Genomic DNA, 25,465 nt, shown 5'->3' with positions numbered 1-25,465 from the left:
CAGAAATCTGCAAAACATACAAAATAAGGTGGGTGGTTTTTTATAGTTACCAAAGCATTAGAACATGCGACATTTTTGTAAGTGCTGTTACCATTCCAATTCTTTATGCCAATGAAGTTGCCTGTGAAACAACCTGTTTTTTCTCTGATACTACTCCTGTTACTTCCCCCATAATTCATGATTGCATATAGTGTGTGAGTGTGTGTGTGTCTTCCTGTGATCATTCTATTTGCATTCCCAAAGAAACAGCTAGAAATCCCTGTAAGAGTACAGGAACAAACTAAAAATAAAATAAATAATAGAAGAGGAACTATCGCAGAAGACTCTGCAAGTTGTTAGGATTTAGCTCTGATACCCATAGGTTTTCCTAATGACTTTTTTGCTCTGTAAACATTCCAATTGTAACAAGATTGTATACAATCATTAAACAACAAAATACAATAATACCTCTCAGTATAATGACACTGTTTTTCAAAAAAGGCCAGAACGCCACTCAATTTCTTTTCGGAAACAGTAAAACAAACAAACAAACAAACAAACAAACAAACAAACCAAAACAGAGGGAATGTGGCAAAGTAACAATACTTTGAGGGAAAAAAATGACATAGATGTGCTGAAATATCTGCAGAAGGTACAAGAGGAGTGAGTAAGTACCACAGCCACAATATCACTGCAGTTTAGGACCTTTTATGAAGTAGCAGAGGACAAAGTATTTAAAAGCAACAATGTGATGGAGCAGGAATATGCTGTCGATTTTAACTTACTGTGCTCTGCAAAGAGGTTGTATATGCAAACGATTCTAGGAACTGTTTTTGAGAAGGGAAGGAAAAAAAGGCATGTTTTGTAATTCAGAGATGTTAGCATGCATATGTGTAAATATAAAGTGATACACGAAGAATATGATATTTGGTCTGAAAAGCATGGTCCTTTAGGTACCAATAACTCCCATAATCTTCAATGGATAAAGTAATAACTTGTGTGTAAGGCTCAGGCCTCTGCCAAAAGAAATAAGCAACAGCTAGAAAACATTCAGCTAGCAGCTGGCCCAACAAAAAGTTCAGAGATTATGAAAATAAAACCACTATGAAACAGAGGTGGAATGGTCAATAAAGAGACTGAAAGCCTCTTGGAAATCCATGTCCTTCCACCTACCCTCTTGTTAATATTTCATTATTTATTCTTTACTGTGCACAGCAAGCCATTATGATGTGGCCCACACCAGGGATGCTCAGTCAAGGAGCTGACCACTTTTGGAGCAAACCTGGGGAACTGGCAAGAGCTGGACCTTTGCCTTGTAGCTCAGGGAGCTCTGCATGCAAAACAGAACAAGAGGATCATCCAGCCAAGACCAGACATGACAGCATAGCTCCTAGGAAAGGAGGGAGCATCTGCCTTTCTGGGGATGGCATATGGATAGTCTGGGCAGAGCTAGCTGCAATTTTGACAGCCATTTCTACCAGACAGTGCTGAACAGCCTTCAGCCCCAACAAACACTTCCCTGGATCTGAACGCAAACACACGGAATAAACAAGGAGTATTATGGAGGCACAGTGGGGAGGATGGGATGACACTCAAGCATGGAAGTGGCAATCCATACCCAGAGGACAACACCCATCCAGAGAAGGTGAAGGAGGTTTGTTGTTAGCCCACAGCCATATGCCGAGAGCCCTATGTTTCCTCAACAGGTGAAGCAAAATCATAATGGAACAAACCAGCGCAACCAGTGAAACCGTACGCAGCACACCGGAAGGAGGAAGGGCTTTGCTAGTTTTAGTCAGGTTTCTTTTTCCTTTTCCTTTTCCTTTTCCTTTTCCTTTTCCTTTTCCTTTTCCTTTTCCTTTTCCTTTTCCTTTTCCTTTTCCTTTTCCTTTTCCTTTTCCTTTTTCTTTTTCTTTTTCTTTTTCTTTTTCTTTTTCTTTTTTTTTCTTTTTCTTTTTCTTTTTCCTTTCTTTTTTTCCTCTTCCTCTTCCTCTTCCTCTTCCTCTTCCTCTTCCTCTTCCTCTTCCTCTTCTCTTTTTCTATTTTTATTTTTTTATGTTATTTAGTAATTTTTTTTCCTCTTTCTCTTTCTTTTTCTCTTTCATTTCTTTTTCCCTACCCAGAGGTTTGGTTTATTTATTTTACTTTTAGCTTTGCAGCCCCAGCAGATCTCTGAGTTACACCAAGATCAGCATGTCTTAGGTCTCCATAAAACATGCAGGCCAACTGAGGCAGCTCTCCTTGCCATCACTGGTGATAGGACAAGAGGAGTTCAGTCTGAGCTTGAGCTTGGGCGTGCACAGCTGCTGACTTGGAGGTGATATCAGCCAGTACCAGCTTGATCTAACTTAATTGCAGTGTCTCAGAGAATTCAACCATCTTTATAGATACCATGAAGGCTCACAGTCAGTATGAGACACCATCTGTTCAAGCCTCATCAGAGGTGCCTCTCTCCCTCCAGCTATGAATCCACACTTTGTCCAAATACATGGATGCAGTTATTAACTTGCTTCTAGGCTTGCTCTGAGGAGGTGTCTGTAAATTTTTTTTTAATATACAGTTATCCCATGTTTCAGTCCTAGTCTCTCAGCTTAACTTTTCTGGGACATTGCAACATGTCTGCATTTAATAAAGAGGATTAAATCTCACATGCAGACCATGAGTGTGGAAGGAAAGATGGAGGTCAGACTGTAACCTAACAGCAAGATGACTTGCTTTATTTCCTGCTGAAATAGTTCAAGGCAAGCATGTTGTAGGGGAACAAAGGAGGCGAAGGACAGCTATTCAGACACATTTCAGAAATAAGCCTGTAGGGAAGCTGTCATCTTCTCTTCTCTTGCTACATGTTCTCCTTTCACATTATAGGACTCCCTGATCCAGCACAGAGGATACCACACAGTACCACCCTACCTGGGGAGTTCCCTGGTCCCACAGCACTGCATTTGGAGGGACCCACGTTTTCTTGTATCTCCTGTTACAGGAGGTGGTAGCATTCTGCAATAGAGAAATAGCTCCTAGGCAGGTTACCCTGCTGTGCAGTTCTCAGCAATTCCATCCTAGAAAGAAAGATGAAATTCAACTATAGCATGTATTCCGAAGAGATAGGTAGCAGTTTATAGGTTGTGTTGATCAATCAGTGGGCTTCTTGCAGACTTCTTTGCACATGTAGAAGCATGGGAGGAGATTCAGAGGGGTGTTTAAGAGTTGAATGTAGTCCATGAATACCTCTGTTGTCCATAGAGCTCTTCACAAAACCACGAGGGGATGGGTTGCCTTGTGCCTCCCGGTTGCCTGCAAACTCCAGGAGCAGTTTAGGGAATGATTTCAGATTATTCTCTCTTGCTTGAGGTAAAGCTTGAGGGACAACCTACTCCTTGGTCTAGTAACTCCATGTCTCCGTTGTACTGGGGAGCCCAGAACTGAACCCAGCACTCCAGGTGTGTCTCACCAGTGCTGAGTACAGAGGAAGGATCATCTCTCTTGACCTACTTGTAAGGCTCTGCCTGATGCAGCTCAGGATGCTGGTGGCCTTTGCTGCAAGGGTGCATTGCCAGTTTATGGTCAGCTTGGTCAGCTATGAGGACCCCCAGGGCTTTTCTGCCAACCTGCTCTCCAGCCAGTGGGCCCCTAGCCTATCTTGGTGCCAGGGATTACTCCTCCTCACGCGCAGGACTTTGCACTTCCTTTCATTGAACTTTATGAGGTTCCTGTCAACCTTTTCTCCAGTTTTTTGAAAACCATGTGATGTATCAGCCACTTGTCCCAGTTTTGTACCATCTGAAAACTTGCTGAGGATGCACTCTGTCCCATCATTCATAACAATGTTAAACAGCATTGGCGCTGGTACCCACCTCTGGAGTATTCCACCACTGATTGGACTTCAGCTGGACTTTGTGCTGCTGACTACAACCCTCTGAGCCTGACAGTTCAGCCACTTTTCAATCCACCTGACTATTCACTTATCTAGCCTGTAAGGCATAGACAAATGTCTATGAGGATGTTCTCAGAGATGGTTTCAAAAGTCTTGCTAAACTTGAGACAAATATCATAGACTGCTCTTCCCTCAAATTTTAATGAGATTGTATGTTTTCCTACTGCTTCAAAGATAGTTCAGAAACAAGGGGAACACTGTCTGAGGCAGTGGCACATAAGAGGTTCTCTGTTGCTCAAAGATCCTTCATCTAGAAAGCACCATGTCCTTTGCCAGTTACTTGTACTTTCTGGTAACATACATAGGCAAGCAAGTCTGGCATTGCTTTTGTGAGACTGATGTGGCAACCTTAAATATTGTTGTCCAGCTTCCAGCCTAGTTTAAAAGATGAAACAGTGCCACTGCTTTTAGTTAGATTTCTGTAACTGAGGGGTAGGCTGTGGTAAAGCTTATTCTACCACTACTCCTGAGAGATCCAGACTTCGTCATCACCAGAAAACACTCCATTTAGCACACAAATATGTAGTGTCACAATGCATTAGCACAAGCATTAGAGGGGAAAAAAGAAGAAATCTCTCAGGACTATGAAACCTTAAGTATTTGAAGATTACAATTTAAAGAAAAACTCTACGAAAATACAAATCTACTTCTCACCCACCTCAGTTCCTTCTCCAAAGCAGCTGCAGCAGAGAGATGGCAGTGTGATTAGGCTAGCCAGGTTTTTGTGGTACCAACAGCTGCCATGGCTATTTGGCAGGACACCCCAAAGAATCCACTGCTTCTGAATTTATGTAATTTTGTAAACAAAACCATGCAGCAGACAAACATGTGATCACCAATGCCAACTCAGCAGGCTAAGAATAGATCAGCTAAGGCTATGTTAACAATTTCGGATACTGGAGTCCACAAAGTAATAGGATCACATTATGGAAGGGACAGTTGAAGAAAGAATGGAAAACCAGGTGCAAAATTGCAGCACTGAGCTACTTCAGCTCACAAAGTTTAACAGGGAAAGGGGCTTCAGCATGGTTGGAGCACACAGTACAAAGACAGCTTCCTGAAGCGCACAGCAAAAGGTTATGCTCAGATCTCTCCAAGTCAGACCTCCCTCGGGGGCACTGCTTTAATGCACCACAACAGCGATGGTACCAGTGCACTCTACCAGGCCAGCTGACTCCCAGCGACTGGTGAAGGGCACTTTTCCCTTGTAAAAGCTGAGGTAGCCAGTTTAAAACGAAGGTTAAAAGCAATTATTACCTAAGTGCTCAAGATGAGAGCAATAGTGCAGACAGTCATTTCTTCCCTAAAGCACAGGAACAGGGGTGCGGGGGGAATGGGTGGGTGGGATGGGGACGTGAGTGGAAGGACAGCAAATTTGCTCAAAACACAGAGCCTCTTCCCATGGAACACTGTGTAGTAATTTTCACTGGTTTCCTTTCCATGGAAGGATCCTACAGGGGAGTTGGGGTTCGCTGAGGCACTGAAAAGCAAGTTCTAAGGCCATAACAGAGGCCCTAAAACACTGCCTTGCAGGGAAGATTACTTAACCTGGTGAAAGAGAGGTACTGTGGCCAGAGCTCGTCTTTGCTCATGGTGAAAACATAGCATCCAATACTGATGTGTCAGCAAGGGCTATTGGAGCAGCATTTATAGCACCTGCTCCTCTGGATCCCCATGATCATGTAATGTATTACGCAAGAGCAGAGAGGGCCTATGAAGATGATATGTTGGTGTAACTTACCAAAATAAACAAAAATACCCTTCCTCCTTTTTAACTAGGCACTGCCATACTGGAAAGCCACGAAGCTCACTTTAGTATCAGGAAAACTGAAGAGAACATGAATTAAACAGACTTATAAACTGTTTATAAACTAAATTTACTATTAGCTTTAAAAAGTATGGCTGCTGTGTTGGAGAGCAGCTTGTTCCAGGCTTTCAAAGTTTGCTGAGCACAGTAAGAGTCTGGGGAAGACAGAACTGGTTGTTATGGTTTGTTTGCATTGTCAAAAAGATATTCATCATAACCACTGTGAGAGGAGTCCTGGTCTCAATTATGCAGAGCTCTGCTCAAGAGTTAAAAAAAGTCACACACAGAGATCGGGAGCTGTGGTGGATAAAAAATGCTTCAGTCCAAAGTGATAATAATTTAGAGTGCAGATTCCCTGCCACGGATTGGATTTCTACAGTTCAGGGAATACGCACTCATGCTGACAGAACTGGTTTGGCCTCAGGGAACCTGCAGCCCATGACCCTCACTCTGTTAGACGCAGCTCTTAGGTAGAGCTCAGGCAGCCACTGCCAAGAGCACCAACACCTACACTGTTTTGGGGGACCCAAGCTCCTGGGCAGCTTGTCCCTGCAAAGTGCTCACCTTCCCATGGGAAGAGACCCAAGCCATCACTGCTACCCTGCCCCATCCATGGTTGTTGTGGCAAGGAAAGCCGGTCATGCAGGTTAGATGAATGCTCTCCACACCTAGCCCAAAGATGTGGAACAGGGGCAGCTTGCAATTTAAGCATAGACTGAAATTCTGCTAGTCTTTAACATGCTCATGTGTTTGCATGACAGCTTCTGTGTTGAGGCTGTTCCCAGTGGAAGGTGAGTTAAGCATGTAACACCAGAAATTCAGTATCATTATACATACCTGTCAAATACTCTAGCCTTCATACCACCACCTCATTAGGCGTTAAAAAAGTGTGCTGCCATCAGAAGGAAAAAAGGCAAGGGAAGTAACCCAAAGCCTGGAAACACTGCCACACAAAGTTGAAGAGGGTATGGAGAAAGCTTGTTACTGTTTCCTAAGCACAGAAAAGGGCTTGATACCTCAGCTCCAAGAAATAAGAATACCTGTTACTCATGCTGGGTAAACACACAATATATCCAAGTAATACCAGCACTGGCTTACAGCAGCCAGTCTCTAGGAAATAAGAACAAGCAAATAAAAGTGCTCTGACTGCCTTCCAGGAAGCTGTCTGGTGGTTTTGGAGCCACATCTCCACTGATTATCAGCAGGAGGGGCACCAAGGGATGGGGACGTTTACTCAGAGCCCCAAAGGCTGTTCAGTGGTTTCTGAGAGTTAGTAATGAGTTAGAGTGTTAGTAGTTAATTTTTTTAAGAGCTCATGAGTCATGTATGCAGAAAAGCTGTGTCTGTCACACCCATGTGCAGAATTTTGGCAATTTTTTGGGGAACTGCTTTCAAATTACAAACACAAAATTTCCACAAAACAGACAAACAATGGGGACAGTACGACCAGCCCAAATGACAGATGCCTTCTTTCTTTTCCCCTAGTCTCTCAGCAGGGCGAAAGCCAGAGACGCTTGTACAGAGAACTGCTGAGAAACTACAATCGTCTTGAACGACCAGTAGTGAATGACTCCCAACCCCTTGTAGTCGAGCTCCAGCTTTCTTTGCTGCAGATAATTGACGTGGTAAGTTATTTGCTGTTCTGTTTTCTATGGCACCTATTCAACATAACAAATCTGATCTCTCTTGTAGGGACCATACTTTTCCTCTTAATCAGGCTATCAGACATGAAAGCAGACTGTCATTGGCTAAGCATACTCCCTAAATGCTGGAGAACATGCTTTGAAAGTTTGGAGGAGTGAATATCCTCCTAAAAGCACAGCCATCTCTCATACAACATGAGCTGCAAGGAGATTAATTATGTAGTTTTTTCCATTTGTTTTAAACAGAAAAAAATTTTCAATAAATTAGAAGCCATGTGTTACTACAAATTATTAATGATATATTCTTCTCAGAGCCATGTGGGATGCAATAACTGAAGGCCATGTGCAGCATTCAAAGCTAGCATCACCGCACTTACACTTTCTCATTAGACATTATAATGGCATTGTCCTCTTCCCATCGTGTCTTTGCCATGCACTGCAGTTGAAGGATCCTGCCCTGAGATGAGGTCAGAAATACATAAAAGCAAAACCTGGAGGCACAGACCTCTCATTGTCTTGACTGCAACATGTTCAGAATTGGAGATTTGACCCATGGAAAATTTTAACATAACAATCCAAATCCCTTTTTTCATCATGAAGAGGATTCTGTATGATAAACCATGACATATAGAGAAAATTTCTTTCATCTACATGGAAAAAACAATCCAGGAAAACAATATTGACCACCTTCACCCTGTCAACACAGCAAACAGCTGAACACATTAGTGCTGCTTTCCTCATCCCATCCTTTCCATAGGTAGTATTATGGGCTGGTTTCCAATACACCGTCACTGCCATGGAGAGAACAAGGAATAGAGAGAGAGGTGTGCAAACGTTTGTGCAGTTGCAAACCAATTTGACAGAGGTCTCAAATATCTAAACTTTTTAAAGCTCTCACAATCTTTCTGAAAACACGTGGTGCACCAGGCGCTCTCCCTGGAGGGGTAAGCAGGACCCTGAAAGTCTAGCCCTCCAGCATCATGCTGTACAAGTGGCAGGTCCAGCCAGTTGTGCTCGTGGAGGAAGGCAGCAGCCGCTGAGGCAGGGTAAGCAGCTTTCTGTTTTGAACTGTTAGCAACTGCATTGAGCTGGAAGAGAGGGGAGATCAGTACTCTCAACTGAAGTCACTCATTCATGCCAGGAGCTCACAGTCCTCTGAAAGAGGAGAGAAATCCTCCAGCTAATTTCAAGTAAATTTCAGCAAGCAATTCCAGGTTTAGCAGAGGCATCTTAGCTCCAAAGATCTTGCTCCAGCCCTTCTCTTTCTGATGGTATTTTCTTGCAGTAATTTGAAGTTTTGGGGTAGTAAAGGGGACTTTTTAGCCTTAGGGCTGTGACTGTACATTGTCAAAGTCAGTCAGGACTGATATTGATAAAAGCTTTTTTCAGGTTTTCAGGTTCCTTTCAGGAAATCGGCATTTCTTCAAGCACTTTATCTACATTATGTCAATGTCTATTACATCAAATTTTATTCCAGTCTTCCCTTTTGATAGTCCATGATAGGAAAGAGGTAATCTAAATGGTCATACATACCAGAAACAAAGCTTTGCTTCCCTCCATCTCTGCATGCACTACAGATGCTAGAAGTTAATCAGCTCAGAGCATTAATGACTTGTCCCAGGCTCACGGCCTTGCAAACTGCACTCATGGTATTTTTAAAAAACATCCAGAGTCACCTTGCATGATGTAAATGTTTGCATGAAGTTTTTCATGATGTAAAAAGGTGCCTGTCTTCCTCTGGGGAGGGACAGAAAATCCCTTGGCAGTTGAGTCCCTGTAGTAGACGGGTCACTGTGGCATCATCATAGAATCATAGAATTGTTTATGTTGGAAAAGACCTTGAAGATCGTCAAGTCCAACCGTTAACCTAACACTGCTAAGTCCACCACTAAAACATGTAACCATATCCCTAAGCACCTCATCCACATATCTTTTGAATACCTGCAGGGATGGTGACTCAACTATCTCCCTGGGCAGCCTGTTCCAAGGCCTGACAACCCTTTCAGTGAAGAAATTCTTCCTAATAGCGAACCTAAACCTCCCCTGGTGCAACTTGAGGTCATTTCCTCTTGTCCTAACACTTGTCACTTGGGAGAAGAGACCAGCACCCACCTCTCTACAACATACTTTCAGGTAGTTGTAGAGAGTGATAAGGCTTTCCCTGAACCTCCTCTTCACCAGACTAAACAACCCCAGTTCCCTCAGCTGCTCCTCATAAGATATGTACTCCAGACCCTTCACCAGCTTCATTGCCCTTCTCTGGACACACTCCAGCACCTCCATGTATTTCTTGTAGTGAGGGGCCCAAAACTGAACACAGTATTCGAGGTGCGGCCTCACCAGTGCTGACCACAGGGGGACGATCACTTCCCTACTCCTGCTGGCCACACTGCTGCTGATACAAGCCAGGATGCCATTGCCCTTCTTGGCCACCTGGGCACACTGCTGGCTCATATTCAGCCGGCTGTCGACCAACATCCCCAGTTCTTTTTCCACCGGGCAGCTTTCCAGTACCTCTTCCGCAAGCCTGTAGCATTGTATGGGGTTGTTGTGACCAAAGTGCAGGACTCAGCACTTGGCCTTGTTGAATGTCATACAATTGGCCTCGGCCCATCGATCCAGCCTGTCCAGATCCCTCTACAGAGCCTTCCAACCCTCAAGCAGATCAACACACCCGCCCAACGTGGTGCCATCTGCAAACTTACTGAGGGTGCACTCGATCCCCTCATCCAGATCATTGATAAAGATATTAAACAGAACTGGCTCCAATACTGAGCCCTGGGGAACACCACTTGTGACTGGCTGCCAACTGGATTTAACTCCATTCATGACAACTCTTTGGGCCTGGCCATCCTGCCAGTTTTTTACCCAGCGAAGAGTATACCTGTTCAAGCCATGAGCAGTCATTTTCTCCAGGAGAACACTGTGGAAAACAGTGTCAAAGCCTTTACTAAAGTCTAGGTAGACTACATACACAGCCTTTCTCTTGTCCACCAAGCGGGTCACCTTGTCATAGAAGGAGATCAGGTTAGTCAAGCAGGACCTGACAGCCTTTAATAAACCCATGCTGACTGGACCTGGTTCTCCGGTACATGCCGCATGATGACAGTCAAGATGATCTGCTCCATAATCTTCCCTGGCACTGAGGTCAGGCTGACAGGCCTGTAGTTCCCTGGATCCTCCTTCTGGCCCTTCTTGAAGTTGGGCATCACGTTTGCTATCCTCCAGTCTGCTGGGACCTCTCTGATTAGCCAGCACTGCTGATAAATGATGGAAAGTGGCTTGGTGAGCACTTCTGCCAGCTCCCTCAGTACCCTTGGGTGGATCCCATTTGGTCTCATAGACTTGTGGGTGTCTAAGTGGTGTAGCAGGTCACTAACCATTTCCCTTGGATTGGGGGGGCTTCATTCTGCTCCCCGTCCCGATCTTCAACTCAGGGGCTGGATACCCAGAGAACAACTGGTCTTACCGTTAAAGACAGGCAAAGAAAGCATTAAGTAACTCAGCTTTTTCCTCATCCTTTTTCACTATGTTTCCCCCCACATCCAGCAGAGGATGAAGATTCTCCTTAGCCCTCCTTTTGTTGCTAATGTATTTATAGAAACATTTTTTATTGTCTTTTAAGGCAGTTGCCAGGTTAAGTTCTAGTTGGTCTTTGGCCCTTCTAATTTCCTCCCTGGAAAACCTCACAACATCCTTGTAGTCCTCCTGAGTTGCCTGCCCTTTCTTCCAGAGGTCATAAACTCTCTTCTTTTGCCTGAATCCCAGCCAAAGCTCTCTCTTCAGCCAGGCTGTTCTTCTTCCCTGTCTGCTCATCTTCCAGCACATGGGGATGGCCTGCTCCTGCACCTTTAAGACTTCCTTCTTGAAATGTGTTCAGCCTTCCTGGCCTCCTTTGCCCTTCAGGGCTGCCTCCCAGGAGACTCTGGCCACCAGGCCCCTAAACAGGATGAAGTCAGCCCTTCAGAAGTCCAATGCAGAAGTTCTGCTGACCCCCCTCCTTATTTCCCTGACAAATGAAAACTATCATTTCATGGTCACTGTGCCCAAGACGGCCTCCCACTGTCGCATCCCCCACAAGTCCTTCTCCTTTCACAAACAACAGGTCCAGCGGGGCACCTTCCCTAGTTGGCTCACTCACCAGCTGTGTCAGGAAGTTATCTTCCACACACTCCAGGAACCTCCAAGACTGTTTCCTCTCTGCTTTATTGTATTTCCGGCAGACATCTGGTAAGTGGAAGTGCCCCATGAGAACAAGTGGCTAAACCAAACAGCCTGAAAATCCACAAAATACTGCTCCCATGAGTCCCTAAATCAGGAAGCAATGCAGGAAAATGCCAGCAGCAAGCAGGTCGTGAGCGTGGACACAGCCCCTCAGCCTCCATGGCTAGCTGGACAAACTGCAGTGTCTGGATGCTCCAGCTGCTGAAGAAAATGTCTTTTTAAAAGGAAGGTCATGATAGCCACAGTGATGTAAAGAGTAGCAAGCAAGGTACAAAGGAGGTGTAACCTCTATTAGCTGACACACCATGTGACAAACCAAGCAGGCGTCTCTCTGTTCACTCAAATGGGAGGTGGGGGTCAGTAGACTCTGTCTCCTCAGTTGCCCTGCCTGGCACAAGACAAAGCAACTGGTGCAGAGTTGCTTCTCGTTTGGGGAAGGGGACAGACAGCATCACAGTCTTGCCAATGGTTTATGCACTAACAAAGCGCAGAGTTGCTCTTTCTGAGGACTTATGTGTCCAGCATGCTCCATTATCGTAACAGAGCAGGGTGCTAGGCAAGATCCCAGCCAGAGGGATCTTCACGCATCAGGAAACAAGCACTCTGTACTCAGGGGAGTATGGTGTGCCACAGCATACAACAGTACCGCTGGCCTCACTGGGATGCTTTGCAAGTAGTCACTGCAACAGCTGTGAGACAGTGGACCCTGGACTGGTTTCCCTGTGAGAGGAAACAATGTAAAGAAGGTGAAAACAAGTCTCCTCTTTTATTGTAGCATGGAAGGAAGAAGGGGTCTGCCACTGATACTCACAGAAACTCACTCCTTGCCAAGACCTGTCATCACATCTAATGCACTTCTACCTGGGACAAGTTCCATGATGTGCCTCCATAATTCTGTTTCCTACACATACTGTATTATAATGTAATGAAATCTAAATTCATCTGCTACAGCCAGTCTGCTGAGAACAGCATTGATGACAATCTAGATTCACTTTGCTACACAGAGAGGAAAGACAGCTCTGTGGTTTGCCAAATAGTAGTGACAAGTGACTTTACTTAAAATCTCAGCTCCTCTTCTCATGTCCAAAGAAAATTTCAAAACATGACTACCTTGGATTAGGCTTTCTGCTCCTAAGAGCATGTATTTACCTGCACAGGATCTGTGTGAGTTTTAGCACTCAAACCCAGCCATCATACTCAATGCCGTGAAGAACATGTTCTCTGCTTGTCACAGTTGTGGTAGACGAATGCAAGTGAAGGACTTACTGTCATTAGGGTTAGGACTTATTCCAAAATTATATTAATTCACAACTACAGCCAAGACAGGCCTCTTATATCCAGGAAACAAATGAGCAGAAAGAAGGACTGTTACACCCCCTGTTTACCAACAGGGCTCAGTTCAGTATGCCTTGTCCTCTACATGTAAGGACAACTTCATGCTCAGCTGTCTCATGTGTATGCAGTTTCTGAGGGTCACTTTTGCTTGGAGTTGCCCTCCACCCTTCCCTGGCAGGAGCCAGGCACTCCCTGTGCATCAGCAGGGCATTTGGCTGGTGGTGTCTCCCACAGAGTACTGTCAGGCCCTGCCAAGCCCTTCCAGCCCAAGCAAGTGTAGACCACATATGAGAGTACTGGGAACAAGAATTCTCTTCTTATTTTGTCTAAGAGCTCAGCCAGCTGGTCAGGCTAAAGCGATTAAGACATGAGGTATGACATTTTTCACAGCAGAGGAAATGCAAGCATTTTTCCCTTGGCTTAATGTGATAGGAGCCTGCTAGGTAGTAACCATTTGCCATCATAAATGATGGCTTTCATTGCTCTTGTTGGCATTTGCAGAGGACCTTATCTGAAGGGGTCTACGTGCTTTATGTTGAAGAACTGGTGAGCTATTAAAAAAAATACAGTCTTTACTTTCCAGCTTTCTTTCTGCTAATGATACGATTTACCATTATCTTTGAGTCAGTGCATCAGTACTGCTGCAACAATAGCCTCACTGCACTTGGTAGTCCACAGAAAAAGCTTGTTTTATTAGCTTTCTAGGCTTCATGTTTCCTCAAGCTGCAATTTTAACTGTACAAAGAGAAAAAGAAACCAAGCAGTCAACCAGCAGAAGAGTATGAAGAAGAAAATCATGGCCAGACCAGAAATGTATCACACGTTTTTAAAAAATCCTCTAAATAAAGTGCCTAATTTTAAGAAGAGTGCTACAAGGTGGCTGCACAGTGCTGCAGAGATAGTAAATGCCTAAAAATCCCCTTCCAAAAGCAAAGACATGTCTGAGGTTTCCAGTAACTATGGTGTTGTTGCCTTTCAGAGGCTATACACTGCTAAGCAGACTCATTAGCAAGGAGGAGAGCCTAGCTGCCACACTGTTCCTGACAGTGTTGTCTTCTGCAAAGCCATCCGAAGGGCCTGGCTGTTTGACTCCCTGCATTTGGTAAAGTCCTGTAGTACTTTTCTCCTCCATGTTCACCCTTCCAGCTGCTACTGACCCAGAAAACCACCACAGCAGCTGACAGGTTGCCCGAGTATGTAATGTGACATGGTTGTTTAGGTGTTTTTGTGGAAATTTCCTCCTGTTTCAGAGGGCATAACAACCAGAAAAAGGGACTGCGAGTGTCCAATAGGAAGCCAAAAAAATACTGAAAAAACCCCTAACCATCCATGAGTCATTTTACACATCCAGAAGACAAAAAATACATAATTTTACTGCATTTTGGGCTGAATGCTATATCTGGAATATTTAGTATGTACTGTTTGGATTTGATTGAACAGTGTGTAAAATGATCGTACATCCTAGGGACTGCAGGATGATCACAAACATTACTTGCAAACACATGCTTGCAAACAATCCCACTTAAACTGCAGATTTTGTTGCTGCAGTGTGTCAAAGCTCTGGACAGGTTTGGAAAGAAATAAGACAAGGTAACAGAAGAATTTAGTGGGGCAACAAAGAACAAAGATTCAGGTTTCCTCCTGAAAACTGGGTCTGTGCCTTGCTGTGCAAGGAAACCAAGGGAAAAGATCGTCACATACTTTCCCTGAGCATTGAGATGCAGTCATTACCACTATAAGCAGCCATACTAGCTTAGCAGCACAGCAGTTTTTATCTTATCTACCAGGAACTTACCAAACTGTTGGGGTCAAGCTTTAGCTTGCACTGGTTTTCCCTTAAATCAGGGACTGCAGCCCTGAAGGGGTTTGGGTTTTTTTGATTTTGGGTTGGCTTGGGGTTTTTTTTGAGGAAGTGTTTGGTGAGAGAACAACCTTTAAATACCGGCATCTCTTCACAACAGAGATACCCTCATCAGCCTGCTCACTTCCCAGGTGATCTGTTCCTCAATTAGCAGGACACTCAATGTCAGTCTCCAAGAGCTGGTGTGCAACGAGCTCTTTGCTGGAGAGTTCTCCATTTGAGTGACAACTGCCAAAGCTAGCGGCTGCTTGTCAGTAGACTCTGTTCCATAAAGTGAAGGTGAGAAGGCAGGAGGAAGGTGACACCCAGCCTTATGGTACCTTCTGTCTGACACAGCCCTTGTTTCTTCACATCACCTCTGTCAGATCTGAATGCCCTTTCAATCCTTCTAGATTGAAGTATCTTTCTTTTTCCTCTCCTAGTAATGCCTTTGCATTTATCTGTGGGCTTCCTGTATAATCTTTGCAAGCTACTTTTACTCTGTTTCTTCTTGTATAGACCTACTCTACCAAACCACATATATTTCCAGAAAGTTTTTTCTCCACCAGAAGTTTCAGTATCATCTCGCAAGAGCAAATTCAGTGAGACCAGAGCAGTGAGACTGATGCAAAATGGCGTAACTGAGAAGGAAAACAGACTGGACATCATTATAAAAGCTGAAAATCAGTAATTGGTGATCATGAATAGTAGTCATTAAAATTCCAGGCAGAAAAATTATAGAAAGGTTGCTAGACCAACAGATTCATTTAAGTCAAATCCCAAACTTTCTCTCCTAGTCACTTACTGTAACCAATTTTGAACTCTGGGAAGAAAAATTAAATAAATTGGCCTCTTCATTAGCATGGAAGGAGCTCAAAAACTGGGAAAGCCAGGGGTAATTGAGCCATGAGTTAGTATTTTGGCTGCCTTCTAAGTGGCAGGCATTATCAAAATACCAGTTTCACTAAACCAATTAAACATGTGACACATGAGTTTGCTAGCACAATGAAGTTCGGCACCGTGGGTATTATGGCTTCTTGTCTAATACTACGTTGTGCACACATGTGCATGAAACATTATGATGAAGCCTTACTTACCTGAATTTTACCTGCAGCTTTTTTTCATTGGCTTCTGCCTGGCTCAGGGAAAAGAGCAGAGAGGGCTCACTTAGTGAGCCGCAATTCAACAGTTTGTTTTCTCTCAGCGTAGTTCCCCAAGCTGTACTTGGTGGCGGTGACTCTAAGAAAAGAATGGCTGATTTCCTTCTGGGGTTTTCAGTGTTGGTCATCCAGCTTGGGCATTTCACAATAACTAACCAATATTCTGCCTGCTTGGTGAAAAGTCTGTATTATGCTGTTTGAAGATGTGGGAATTTAGACCTTGAGCCCATGGATATTCCTTAATCTTGGGTAACTAATTTGAGCCATCAAGGATTTTTAAGAGACTTTAGTACTTTTACATCAGCTGCCCAAGGTGCACAGGAGCAAAATTTATTTAAAGTGAGATTTTCCTCATTATCACTCAGGAATTTAATAGCGGTGGCAGGGAAAGAAAGTCATGCTTTGGAGAAGCACTCAGCTGCTTGAAATGGAAAACATTTTCCACATCTCCTTCCAGGAAAGGCAGCAGGGTCCCTAGAAATCAGATACTTCTCCTGGCCCTGCCTCACTGTTGCCAGGGGACTGTGGAAGCTGGCATGGGGCAGGGGCCCTGTGAATGGTCATGTTCCTGAGGCCACCAGTTGCAATAAAGCAGTTAAACCAAAGCTGTTGTGGTGGCCTTGAACTAGTATTTCTTAGTTTCTTATTGTTTGGAAGGTTAGTATTTTAACACTGTGTTCTCTGAGTGTAACTCCTGAGAGACAGTGATTTCAGCTCCTCAGTAAAAAACTTTGTCCCTGTTTTCCATCCCTGATCACAGACTTTAAGGTGAGCCCCCAAGGCTCACTTGAGTTTTTGAACAGGCCTACGTCCCCTTACTTTGCTGTGCTGTCACAGCAGCGTGGAAATACAGGAAGAAAAAGCAAAGGCAGCCCTGCAGATAGCCTGAGTGCAAGTGTCTGAGAAGTATTCAGGGTTGGCCTATTTGGGACCTTTCTCAACCCTCCTCCCACTTCTTTCCCTGTGATTTCAAATGCTGAAAAAGGCAATGAATAATAAATAGCTTGGAATAATGACTTGTGTCTAGTCCTGTTTATTGAAACACCTGTGGACTGTGCACAAAACACATGGAGGGATATTTCAGGATGAGGTATCCACCCTGGAGAATATACAAACCACCTACATGCTATGTGCGGATGACTTGGGATTTTAACGGAGGACTGACTGCTTTTGAATGATGGCATAACATCTTTTCCCACAGGAACCAAGCATGTACGTCAGTTCATCCAAGCAGTCAGAGAGCAGGGTTGTGCTGGAAAGCCATGTGAGGCCCTCTGATCCAGCTCCTGGGGTTTCCGTGAGAAGCATCTGTGAAACAGCCGGACAAAGCTGGTGGCTTTACTCTCCCCAGGATGCCATAACAGTGTGGGGACAGGTAGTCCCTGGAATTTGCAGGTCTTTGTTGAAGGGCTTGAGGTCAAACAGTCTCAAAAGCAGTGCTGGAGTGCATAATGTGACACACTTCACAGCAGTCCTGATGCTGAGAAGCTGCATCTTGGAAAAATAAAATTAGTTTCCTAAGGTAGGTACCCACAGCCCCGGGCTGTAGTTGAAGGTCATGTCACATGTGCAGGGCAAGAACAATTCTGCCTTTTTTCACCACAATGGCAGTGTAAATTGGAAAATGTGGGCAAAAAGGCAGGTAAGGCACAAATTTGTAGGCATGGCAGACTCTCAGTCACCAGTTGTGTGAGTGAGTGGGAGGGCTGCCTCCTCTGACGCCCTGGCTAGCAGCAGAAAATGGTATTTCTTGCCTTGTTCCTTCCTCCCACTCTCACCTTTGGGGAATGCGCAGGTTCAGTACTTCCTCCAGTGGCTTTTGCATCCGGGCCTTTGCATTTAACATCCGTACCAAAGCAACTGGTTGGTCTCTGATGTACGAGGAGCCAAGGCCTTCACAGGAAACACCTTTCACGGACTTTGTTGCTCATGTGTTATATTTCCTGAGGAACATGGCTGGCATCCCTGCGTTTGCAGGCTGTTCTCACACAGCCCCTGTTTGAACGCTGTGCCCCTCCCAGTACAGGGTTGTCTTAAACTCTTCACTCTCACCACAGGTGATTGCTCCTGGCTCCAGGGGTTTGCAAGGGAAGGAGTGTGATCTGACAGTGGCCAGACACTTCATTATGTAAAGCTCCTGCTATGAAAGCAAATGTGCACAGGGCTGCTGTAAGCAGCAGATATGGGTGCAATGATACTCCCCCCAGAATGCTCTTCTGTGGAGGAGAACACTGTGGGTGTTAAAGGCAGTGGGACCAGGCAGCCTCATGCTGCTACCCAGTGCAAAGACCAAAAGCAGATTGCACTGCTTGTCCACAATGAAGGGACACGTGCCTCTCCAAGACAGGAGAGGGACCAAGCAAGGCATGACCTCAGGGAGAAGCCAGTGGCAATCCATGGGAATGTGGCTCAACCTTAGGTGAAAAACACTTATGAGACTTCACCTCCAACCATTCATAGGAGAAAAGGCCCAAGCAACAAAATGAGAAAAGCAGGGAGGTGTGGGTGTTCAGCTATGAGCTCTTAACAATATCCTCCTTGGCTTGACAACACTAGTCTGGCTGCATCTCCATCCTGATGGGCTAAGAAATGCTCAGCAGGCATCGGTGGATGTTTGTTCAACCTTTGTTATTCCACTGTATTTTTGTACCTCTCCCCAAGCTTTCACCTTGACTCTGGGCCCCTCTGATTCCAACCTTCCTCCTGAGGGTGCTTTGTTGAAGGTATTGAGATTAAGTACTTAAACATCAGGTGTCTCTTCAAAGTTGATTTTACCATGGCAACATTTATTCCAACTTTTTAATGAGACCTCTGAAATATAAAGGCTGTCCAGCAATGCTTACTGAATGTTGCCAAGGCAACCCGGGTTTTCCTCAAACTGCCTGGCTTTGTGGGACTTCAACCATACAATGCATTTAAGTTGAGTTTTAGTTAATCAGCTGAAGGCTGTGGGCAGATGGGTGTTTCAGCAACGGAAAGGACTGCCTGCTGCAGTCGTAGACTAAGCATACAAGCATTTGAAAGTCTTATCAATTCCTTTTGATACTCTTGATCAAAATCCCATGTGGAGACCAATGTCTCTGCTAACAAAACTTTCAAAGTCTGCATGTCAATGTCTCCATGTCTCTTGGCCATATCGCTCCTCATATTCAGGCACAAAAACAGTGTCAAAAAAAAAAAAAAGAAGAAAGAAATTAACCAAAGTAGCCATATGTGGCCTTTGGTGACCTCTGAGAGTTACCTGTTCAATTTGGGACTTTTCTGATTGTGTCTTGCAATAAATCAATGGCTGATTCAACTCCCAGTTCTGTGGCTCTGTGAGAGGGCAAGGATTCATGATACCTGTCAGTCACCTGTTAACAAGTGCCTTGCTACAGAGATGACATGTTACCATATGATGTGGGTACTGAACCAGGAAAGTCTTTGGTTTTTTTGTCCATGTGCTATGACCCAGGTAATTATGGGGCTGACGCAGTTACATTTTATGTAGATGTTAGCCTGTTGATGGAGAATCTACTGACAGGCAGTGGTGCAAAAGGCAGGCAGACCTACATACAGTGTAAGCTTTGGATTGAGAGCAGGGAAAAGAAAACCAAACTAAAACATTCACATGTTGCAGCATGTGCACCAGAACAAACCAAACTAACTCTGTCACTCACCATGGGTCAAAGGTGGCTGTAGGAATAAGCAGATATCCAGGTCAGAGGATTAACCGGTGTCAGGCTGGAGATAGAAAGGGGAGAAAGTGACCCAGATAAAGACAGGAAGGATTTAGAGGGCAACTGTTGCACTAGCTAGTGAACACAGCATTAGTTTTCCCAGCATTTTTGAGTATCAGAAGCAAAATTATTTGTCTGAGCTGAACATTTGCAGCCCAGGGGAACTGCCAGGGGAGCGCTGGAAAAGCATCTCTGGGGGCTAGTCATCTTAGCCTCACCTGGGATCTTAGCATGGCTGCTTTGGTTGCTTTGCTACAGGGAGAGCTGGGAGCTGAGAGCCCACCAAACATGGGGGGAGGGTCATCCCTAAGGCTGACACTGCCAAGTGAGACAGAAACCTTGCACAGCGTGATGGATTATTCAAGTTTTCTCCTGGGATGGAAGACATCCTCAGAACTAATCTTAAATACCTCTGCACAAACCAATGACACACAGTGAGGGAACCACTTCCAGCACTTCCCAAGCTCAAGAATTAGCTTTTACTTAGCCAAAGCAGTACCAGTCAGTGAATCTCTTGGGACAGAGTAAGGCACAAACACTCTCATGGTTGTCTGTAAGTATCTTTTTAACAGACAGATATGGTCCCTCCTGTACCCAGGTATCTCAGAGATGCACACAGTCCACAGGTCATGATGAAGGCAGCACAAGCTGTGATTCCTCCGCAGCTCTGGGAAGGCAAAGCAACCAGCCCACTCCAAAGGCCAAACTATTTCCTTATAGGATGCAAGGCTACACGGCTCAGTAAACCACCACACCTGCAAATGTGGAAAGCTCCATAAACACCTCTGCCCTTAAAAGCCTCTTGCTCTAACAGGGGATGGATTCAGACTTTAGACTCCCACAGCCCTCACCTCCTGGGCAGCCCCAGCATGAACTCTTCCCCTGACCAGGCTCCTCGGGGTCCTTCTCTAGAAGGGGCTTAGGAAGTGAGCTACACTGGGACGCATGCCTAGGCAGTGTAAAGTGAGCTTTACTGCTCCTGCAAACCAGGCACTTCTGGCAAACTCAGATCCTCGTTTGGAAAACTTTCTGTTCCATCCTGCGATAAAAAGGACCCATCAAGCTGCATCTGTTGATCAGTGCTAAATACGGAAATAGCATTTTCTGTCTTTTGCTATCCGTAAAGCTAAAAACCCTTTGAAAGCTCAGCAGCCTGAAGGGAAGGATGAGAATCGACTCTGAATGGCCATGAAAACATCCTGAAGTGACATTTTTTTCCCCCCAAGGCTCAGAGAGCCATAAGCAGCCCAAAGCCCTGGTTAGATTTTGTACTTTTGCTGACTGCTGTTATCAAAAGGCAAGACAAGGAAGACCATGCAGGGCATGGTAACGCTGTAGATAAACCTGTGAGAACTCTAACAAACAAGCTTTCCTTTGAATGCAGAAAAAATCTGAGAAGCAGGACAAAAATGGGGAGCTCAGTAGCCCTGTGAAAAGGAGGCAAAGTGTGCCCAAGATAATGAATTTAATGCTACCTGGAATACATGGCTAAGTAATTGCTTGGAGTCAAAGCCGATTACCAAGGTCATTAGCATCTGACTTTGAACAAGGAGCTGACAGAGGTGTGACAGGGGAGCAGGTAAGGGCAACAGACTGTTTTGTGAAATACAGAAGTCAGCCCTAGATATTTTCCTTTGCAGACATGGAGTCTGTTAAGTATAAACTTACTATGTCAGGTAAAAGGGAGTTTCCTTGTAAATCCAGAGCCACACATGAAAGGCTGCTGACAGGAGGAATCTCCACATGCAGGAAACCCATAGACATTCCAGATCTACATTGCACTTTAATGAATCCCCCTGCGGCTGTCAGGTAGTCAAGAAAAAAAGGAAGGTCCCCTCCTCCCCTTCCCTGTAGGGTGCAATGTCCTTGGGGGAAATCCTTCCTTTTGCACAGGAAAGGAACTGCCTAACAGGTGCAGCCCATGTTGAGGCTTCTTTAGCAGTATGCAGTATGCAGAAAGGCTTGGCAAGGAGGACATGTGAAGCTTACAAGTATAAAGCAATTATTGATTGGCTAGCAACACAAAATATTGCTAGGATTTAATGAGCAACTCAGACAAGCATCATGCTCACTAACTCTAGAAGACACCTGAGGAGTCATTAGTGGCCAGGAAGGCATCAGTCAGATGAGGAAGGGCTGGCCTCTGAGGATCCCTGGGACACAGCCTCTGTATTGCTGGGTTTCTTTCATTTCCCCAGTCAGTTGACACAAATAGCCCTGATGACCCCATCAGTTACCAGCTCTGATTTTTTTCACTTTAGGATTTCATACTTTTCCAAGTTGGTGTTTATCTCTTTGAATCCTTCAGCATCTAAAAAATGTGTTTCAACAAGCTTAGTCTTGTGTGGGATTTTTCTTTTCTTATTATTCTGTGGACTTTCTTACAGTTGCTTCAGCAGTTGCATCCAAGGGGACAAAGGGAGTTGCAGATGGACCAGATCTCTGGAGGCTGGTTGTGGTTTGCACAAAGAGAGGCACATATTTGCTGCCACGATTTGAGGAGCAGCAGAGAGGTCAAAAAGAAATGTATGAGCAGTACAACATGATATAAAATCCCAGCTGATTTTTGTGTGGCACGTCCCAGCAGCAGAAGCTGTTTAGGCAGGTCTCAAGGGAACTCAAGAGGAGCAGAAGAAGAGGTCTTGTGATAGAGAGTTTTGCATGGAGGACTATGGCAAAGGTCTGTTTCATGCCTGAAGTTTGCTTTTCCTGGGGACAGGAGTCTGGCTGCAGAGGATAACTCAGCCCACTGTGCCAAAACAGTCAACAATCCTCCAGATCAATGATGTCTCCCTTTCTAGGTTGGGGTGTTTCTGCAGCTCCAACAACCCAAGTGAGAGAAGAGAGGAGATCATCACACAGACGAGGTTCATGCTAAGGGTTCAGCAGTACCAGTAGCCTGTGTGCTGGGGAATCAATCATCAGGAGGCTTCTCCAGGCAGCTCTGCTTCATGCATTAGCCTGGGAGTCTTCAGTCATGCAGTGGTCCTGCATGGGACACATAAGAAGTAAACCCCAAGGCCTCAAAGAAGGAAGCATGCACCTAGTTATGCAGCTCAGTGTGAGATCATGCAGTCTGCTTTTGAGCAGCTTACATCTTTCCGGGCACTTCTGGGGTAGTTTCTTTGCATATGTACTGCGAGGATAACTCTGGAGAGGTGGAGGGGAGGAAAGAGAGCATGAATGTAGCTTGAGGTGAGCAGACTGGTATTTTTCCAAAGTGAGTAAGGCAGTTTTGGCTTTACTACCTTGTTAACCAGTAAGTACTGCAAAAAAAAGCATAATTTAGGATCAGCATGAACCAAAAAGCCCAAGCTATTTCAGGGCTGCGGTTTACCTTCTGGTTTTAGAGACCAGGCTTTTTGGACATTGAGTGCCAATGAAGAGTAGAAGTGGCATAGACTCAAGTGGAGCAGGAGAGGTGGTAGTGAGATAGACATTTGGCATGGAGGACAATGGCAAGCACACACTACCTCATCTACTACATTAAGGATGTGACCAGAGAGGGCCTGCATGCCCAGGGTACTCTGTAGGGTTTAAATGCCTGCCAGAGCAGTCTGCAATTGCAACATCTCCCACCCCAAACACTGCAGACAACCGTATGCGCTTCTTAGGGCATGAACACCACAAAGATACATGAATAGGTAGCTCAGCCGTCTGGAAGAGCTGGGCACTGGCACCATGTGGTTATCATTATGAGCCTGGGAAGTAAGTTGATCAGGAGGGAGCCTGGACCCATGGGTAGGTGGTGGAGATTCTCCTTAGAAATTTGCTAGGTCAACGCATCGTCTTGCATCTTGGTGAAGCTCTCTGTCTGGCTGTTCTTACAGCATACTTGCCATGAGTGTTTGCATCCTGTTGGTGCCTCCACGTTCCCACACTTCTGTGTTGCACCCTGAGATTTGATCACTGCAGAGCAGTAATGATGGGCTGCAGCTCACAGGGTTTGCTGCAGAGTTTCACAGCAGCTTTGTCTGATGCTAAAACATACCTCTGTCCTTCAGAAAGCTCCTTATCTTCCTTGTAATGTAGCTAATCTCTGGTGTCTGCATGAGTTCTATGTTTATCCTTGACTATGGAAGAATGGGAAGAACACAGTCAAACAAAAATTTTCCCTCTAATTAAAGAAGAGTACTGTTTCAGGGCCTCAAATCATAGTTTCTTTCAACTTATCTATAGGAAGAGGAGTGAAGTCAATGCACCATGGGGTGGCAATCTGGAGAAAACAGGTTGAAGGTATTTCCACTTTGCTATGGACAAGTGAGTCACCTGGGCCAGGCCATAGCTGTGCTTCCTAACATGTGCCCAAGAGAGCTGAGCTGAATCAGAGGGGGAAACTGTTGCTTTTTGGTATGCCTCTTGGCCAAGAATGTGGTTTTCTCGGAGAGTGGCTGCACTGGTCAGGCCTGCCCCCATCTCCAGCATCAAAACCAAGCTTCAGGACTCACCTCAGTCAAAGCTGGAGTGCTCTCTGGAGAGGTAAAAGTTGAACACAGGTGATGCTCTGAGGGGGAAGAAATACGTCCCTGTGGTGTAGAGACAGTTTGGTATACAGTGAGACAGCCTTCCTGAGTACCCCAGCCTCAGCTCCTGGGAAGTGCAGGGCATGCCTGGGGTGGTATTTGGAGCTGTTCCAGGCAGGGGTGTGGATCTGGGTATCTGCACCACAGTAACTCTGCAGCCCTGCTCTCCATCCCCACTGTGGCAGTAGCACCACAGGGTCCTGCACCTGCAGGCTAACTGCAGCAAGCTGGGCACCCTGCAGCACCCCAAAGCACTTGGAGACCAGCTGGGTGAGAGCTTTGTTTCTGTTGTGAGTCAGAGCTGCTTCCCTGTGGCCTCTGCATTCACGTGTCTAAACCCACAGAATCCTGCTCTGTGCGGGCGCCATGTGAGCTCCCTCTCTGGCAGCATTCGTGTCCTTTTGCCATGTCCTAGCTTTTGCCCAAGGCCAGCCCTCCCTTCCCTTTCAGCCTGAGCTAAGCTACATAACGCTGACACTCCAAAGGAACAGCACTTCCAGCACCATTTCACAATTGCAGTGGCAGCAAATACAAATAAAATCTCTCCAAGTACTGTATGCTGTGTGGTACTGGAAACAATCTTGTTTTGACCACCTAGCTGGAAGGAAAAACTTCTGCTTTTGGTAAGCAGTCTGACTGTCCCCAGCAAAGTAAGAGTGATTATCTATTATTTTCATTTCTGTTGTTGATCAGTTATGATAAATGGAGGAGGTCTGTAGGTTTAAAAGATAGAAAAGAGCCATATTGTCTGGGCCATATAATGCAGTTCAATGGTTTTGCGCTGAGCTCACAATCTACTCCATAAAGTTTGTGTTTATTTACCCCAAGAGTCTTCGGTTTCTAAAAGAAACAGAAACTCTTCCACCTGTAATCAAACTGTACTTTGAATCTCATCCCTTTTTCTCTTCTCTTCCCTTTCCTTCCCCCTTTTGTTCAAAGGACGAGAAGAATCAGGTGCTGATCACAAATGCTTGGCTGCAAATGGTAAGTAACCTGTGTCAATGAAGAAAAAAAACCCCTTTCTAATAGCAAACTACTGCATGTGATTTCTTAGCTGAAAAGCAAGATTGCTGTCTTTTAACTTGTTTATGATGTGAAACAAGCACACATTTGGAGTCCTTTGAAATTTCTTTAGTGCTTCTTTTAGCCTTGAAAATGAAATGCAGGAGACTACATTAATCCCTTGGGCAGACCTGTTGGCGTTTGGAGGGTGAAACCAACTGCGTTTTTAGGCCAGTGGGGTAGGGATCTACTAACAAAGAGCCCAAAGTTATGGTCACATGGTAGCAGAAGGAGAGACTCAT

General features: G+C 45.1%; 1 protein-coding gene across 1 annotated transcript in view; it reads left to right on the top strand.

Annotated features, from left to right (window-relative positions):
- Positions 1–25,465, top strand: part of LOC104257745 (neuronal acetylcholine receptor subunit alpha-7) — a 64,832-nt gene that overhangs the window by 10,674 nt on the left and 28,693 nt on the right. The window contains exons 2-3 of the mRNA XM_059833981.1: positions 7,203–7,342; positions 25,101–25,145. Coding sequence (XP_059689964.1) covers positions 7,203–7,342; positions 25,101–25,145 — 185 coding nt within the window. The remainder of the gene's footprint in view (positions 1–7,202; positions 7,343–25,100; positions 25,146–25,465) is intronic.

This window comes from Gavia stellata, chromosome Z (assembly GCF_030936135.1).
Source record: "Gavia stellata isolate bGavSte3 chromosome Z, bGavSte3.hap2, whole genome shotgun sequence".
NCBI lineage: Eukaryota > Metazoa > Chordata > Aves > Gaviiformes > Gaviidae > Gavia > Gavia stellata.
This window is presented reverse-complemented; position numbering and strand designations above follow the sequence as displayed.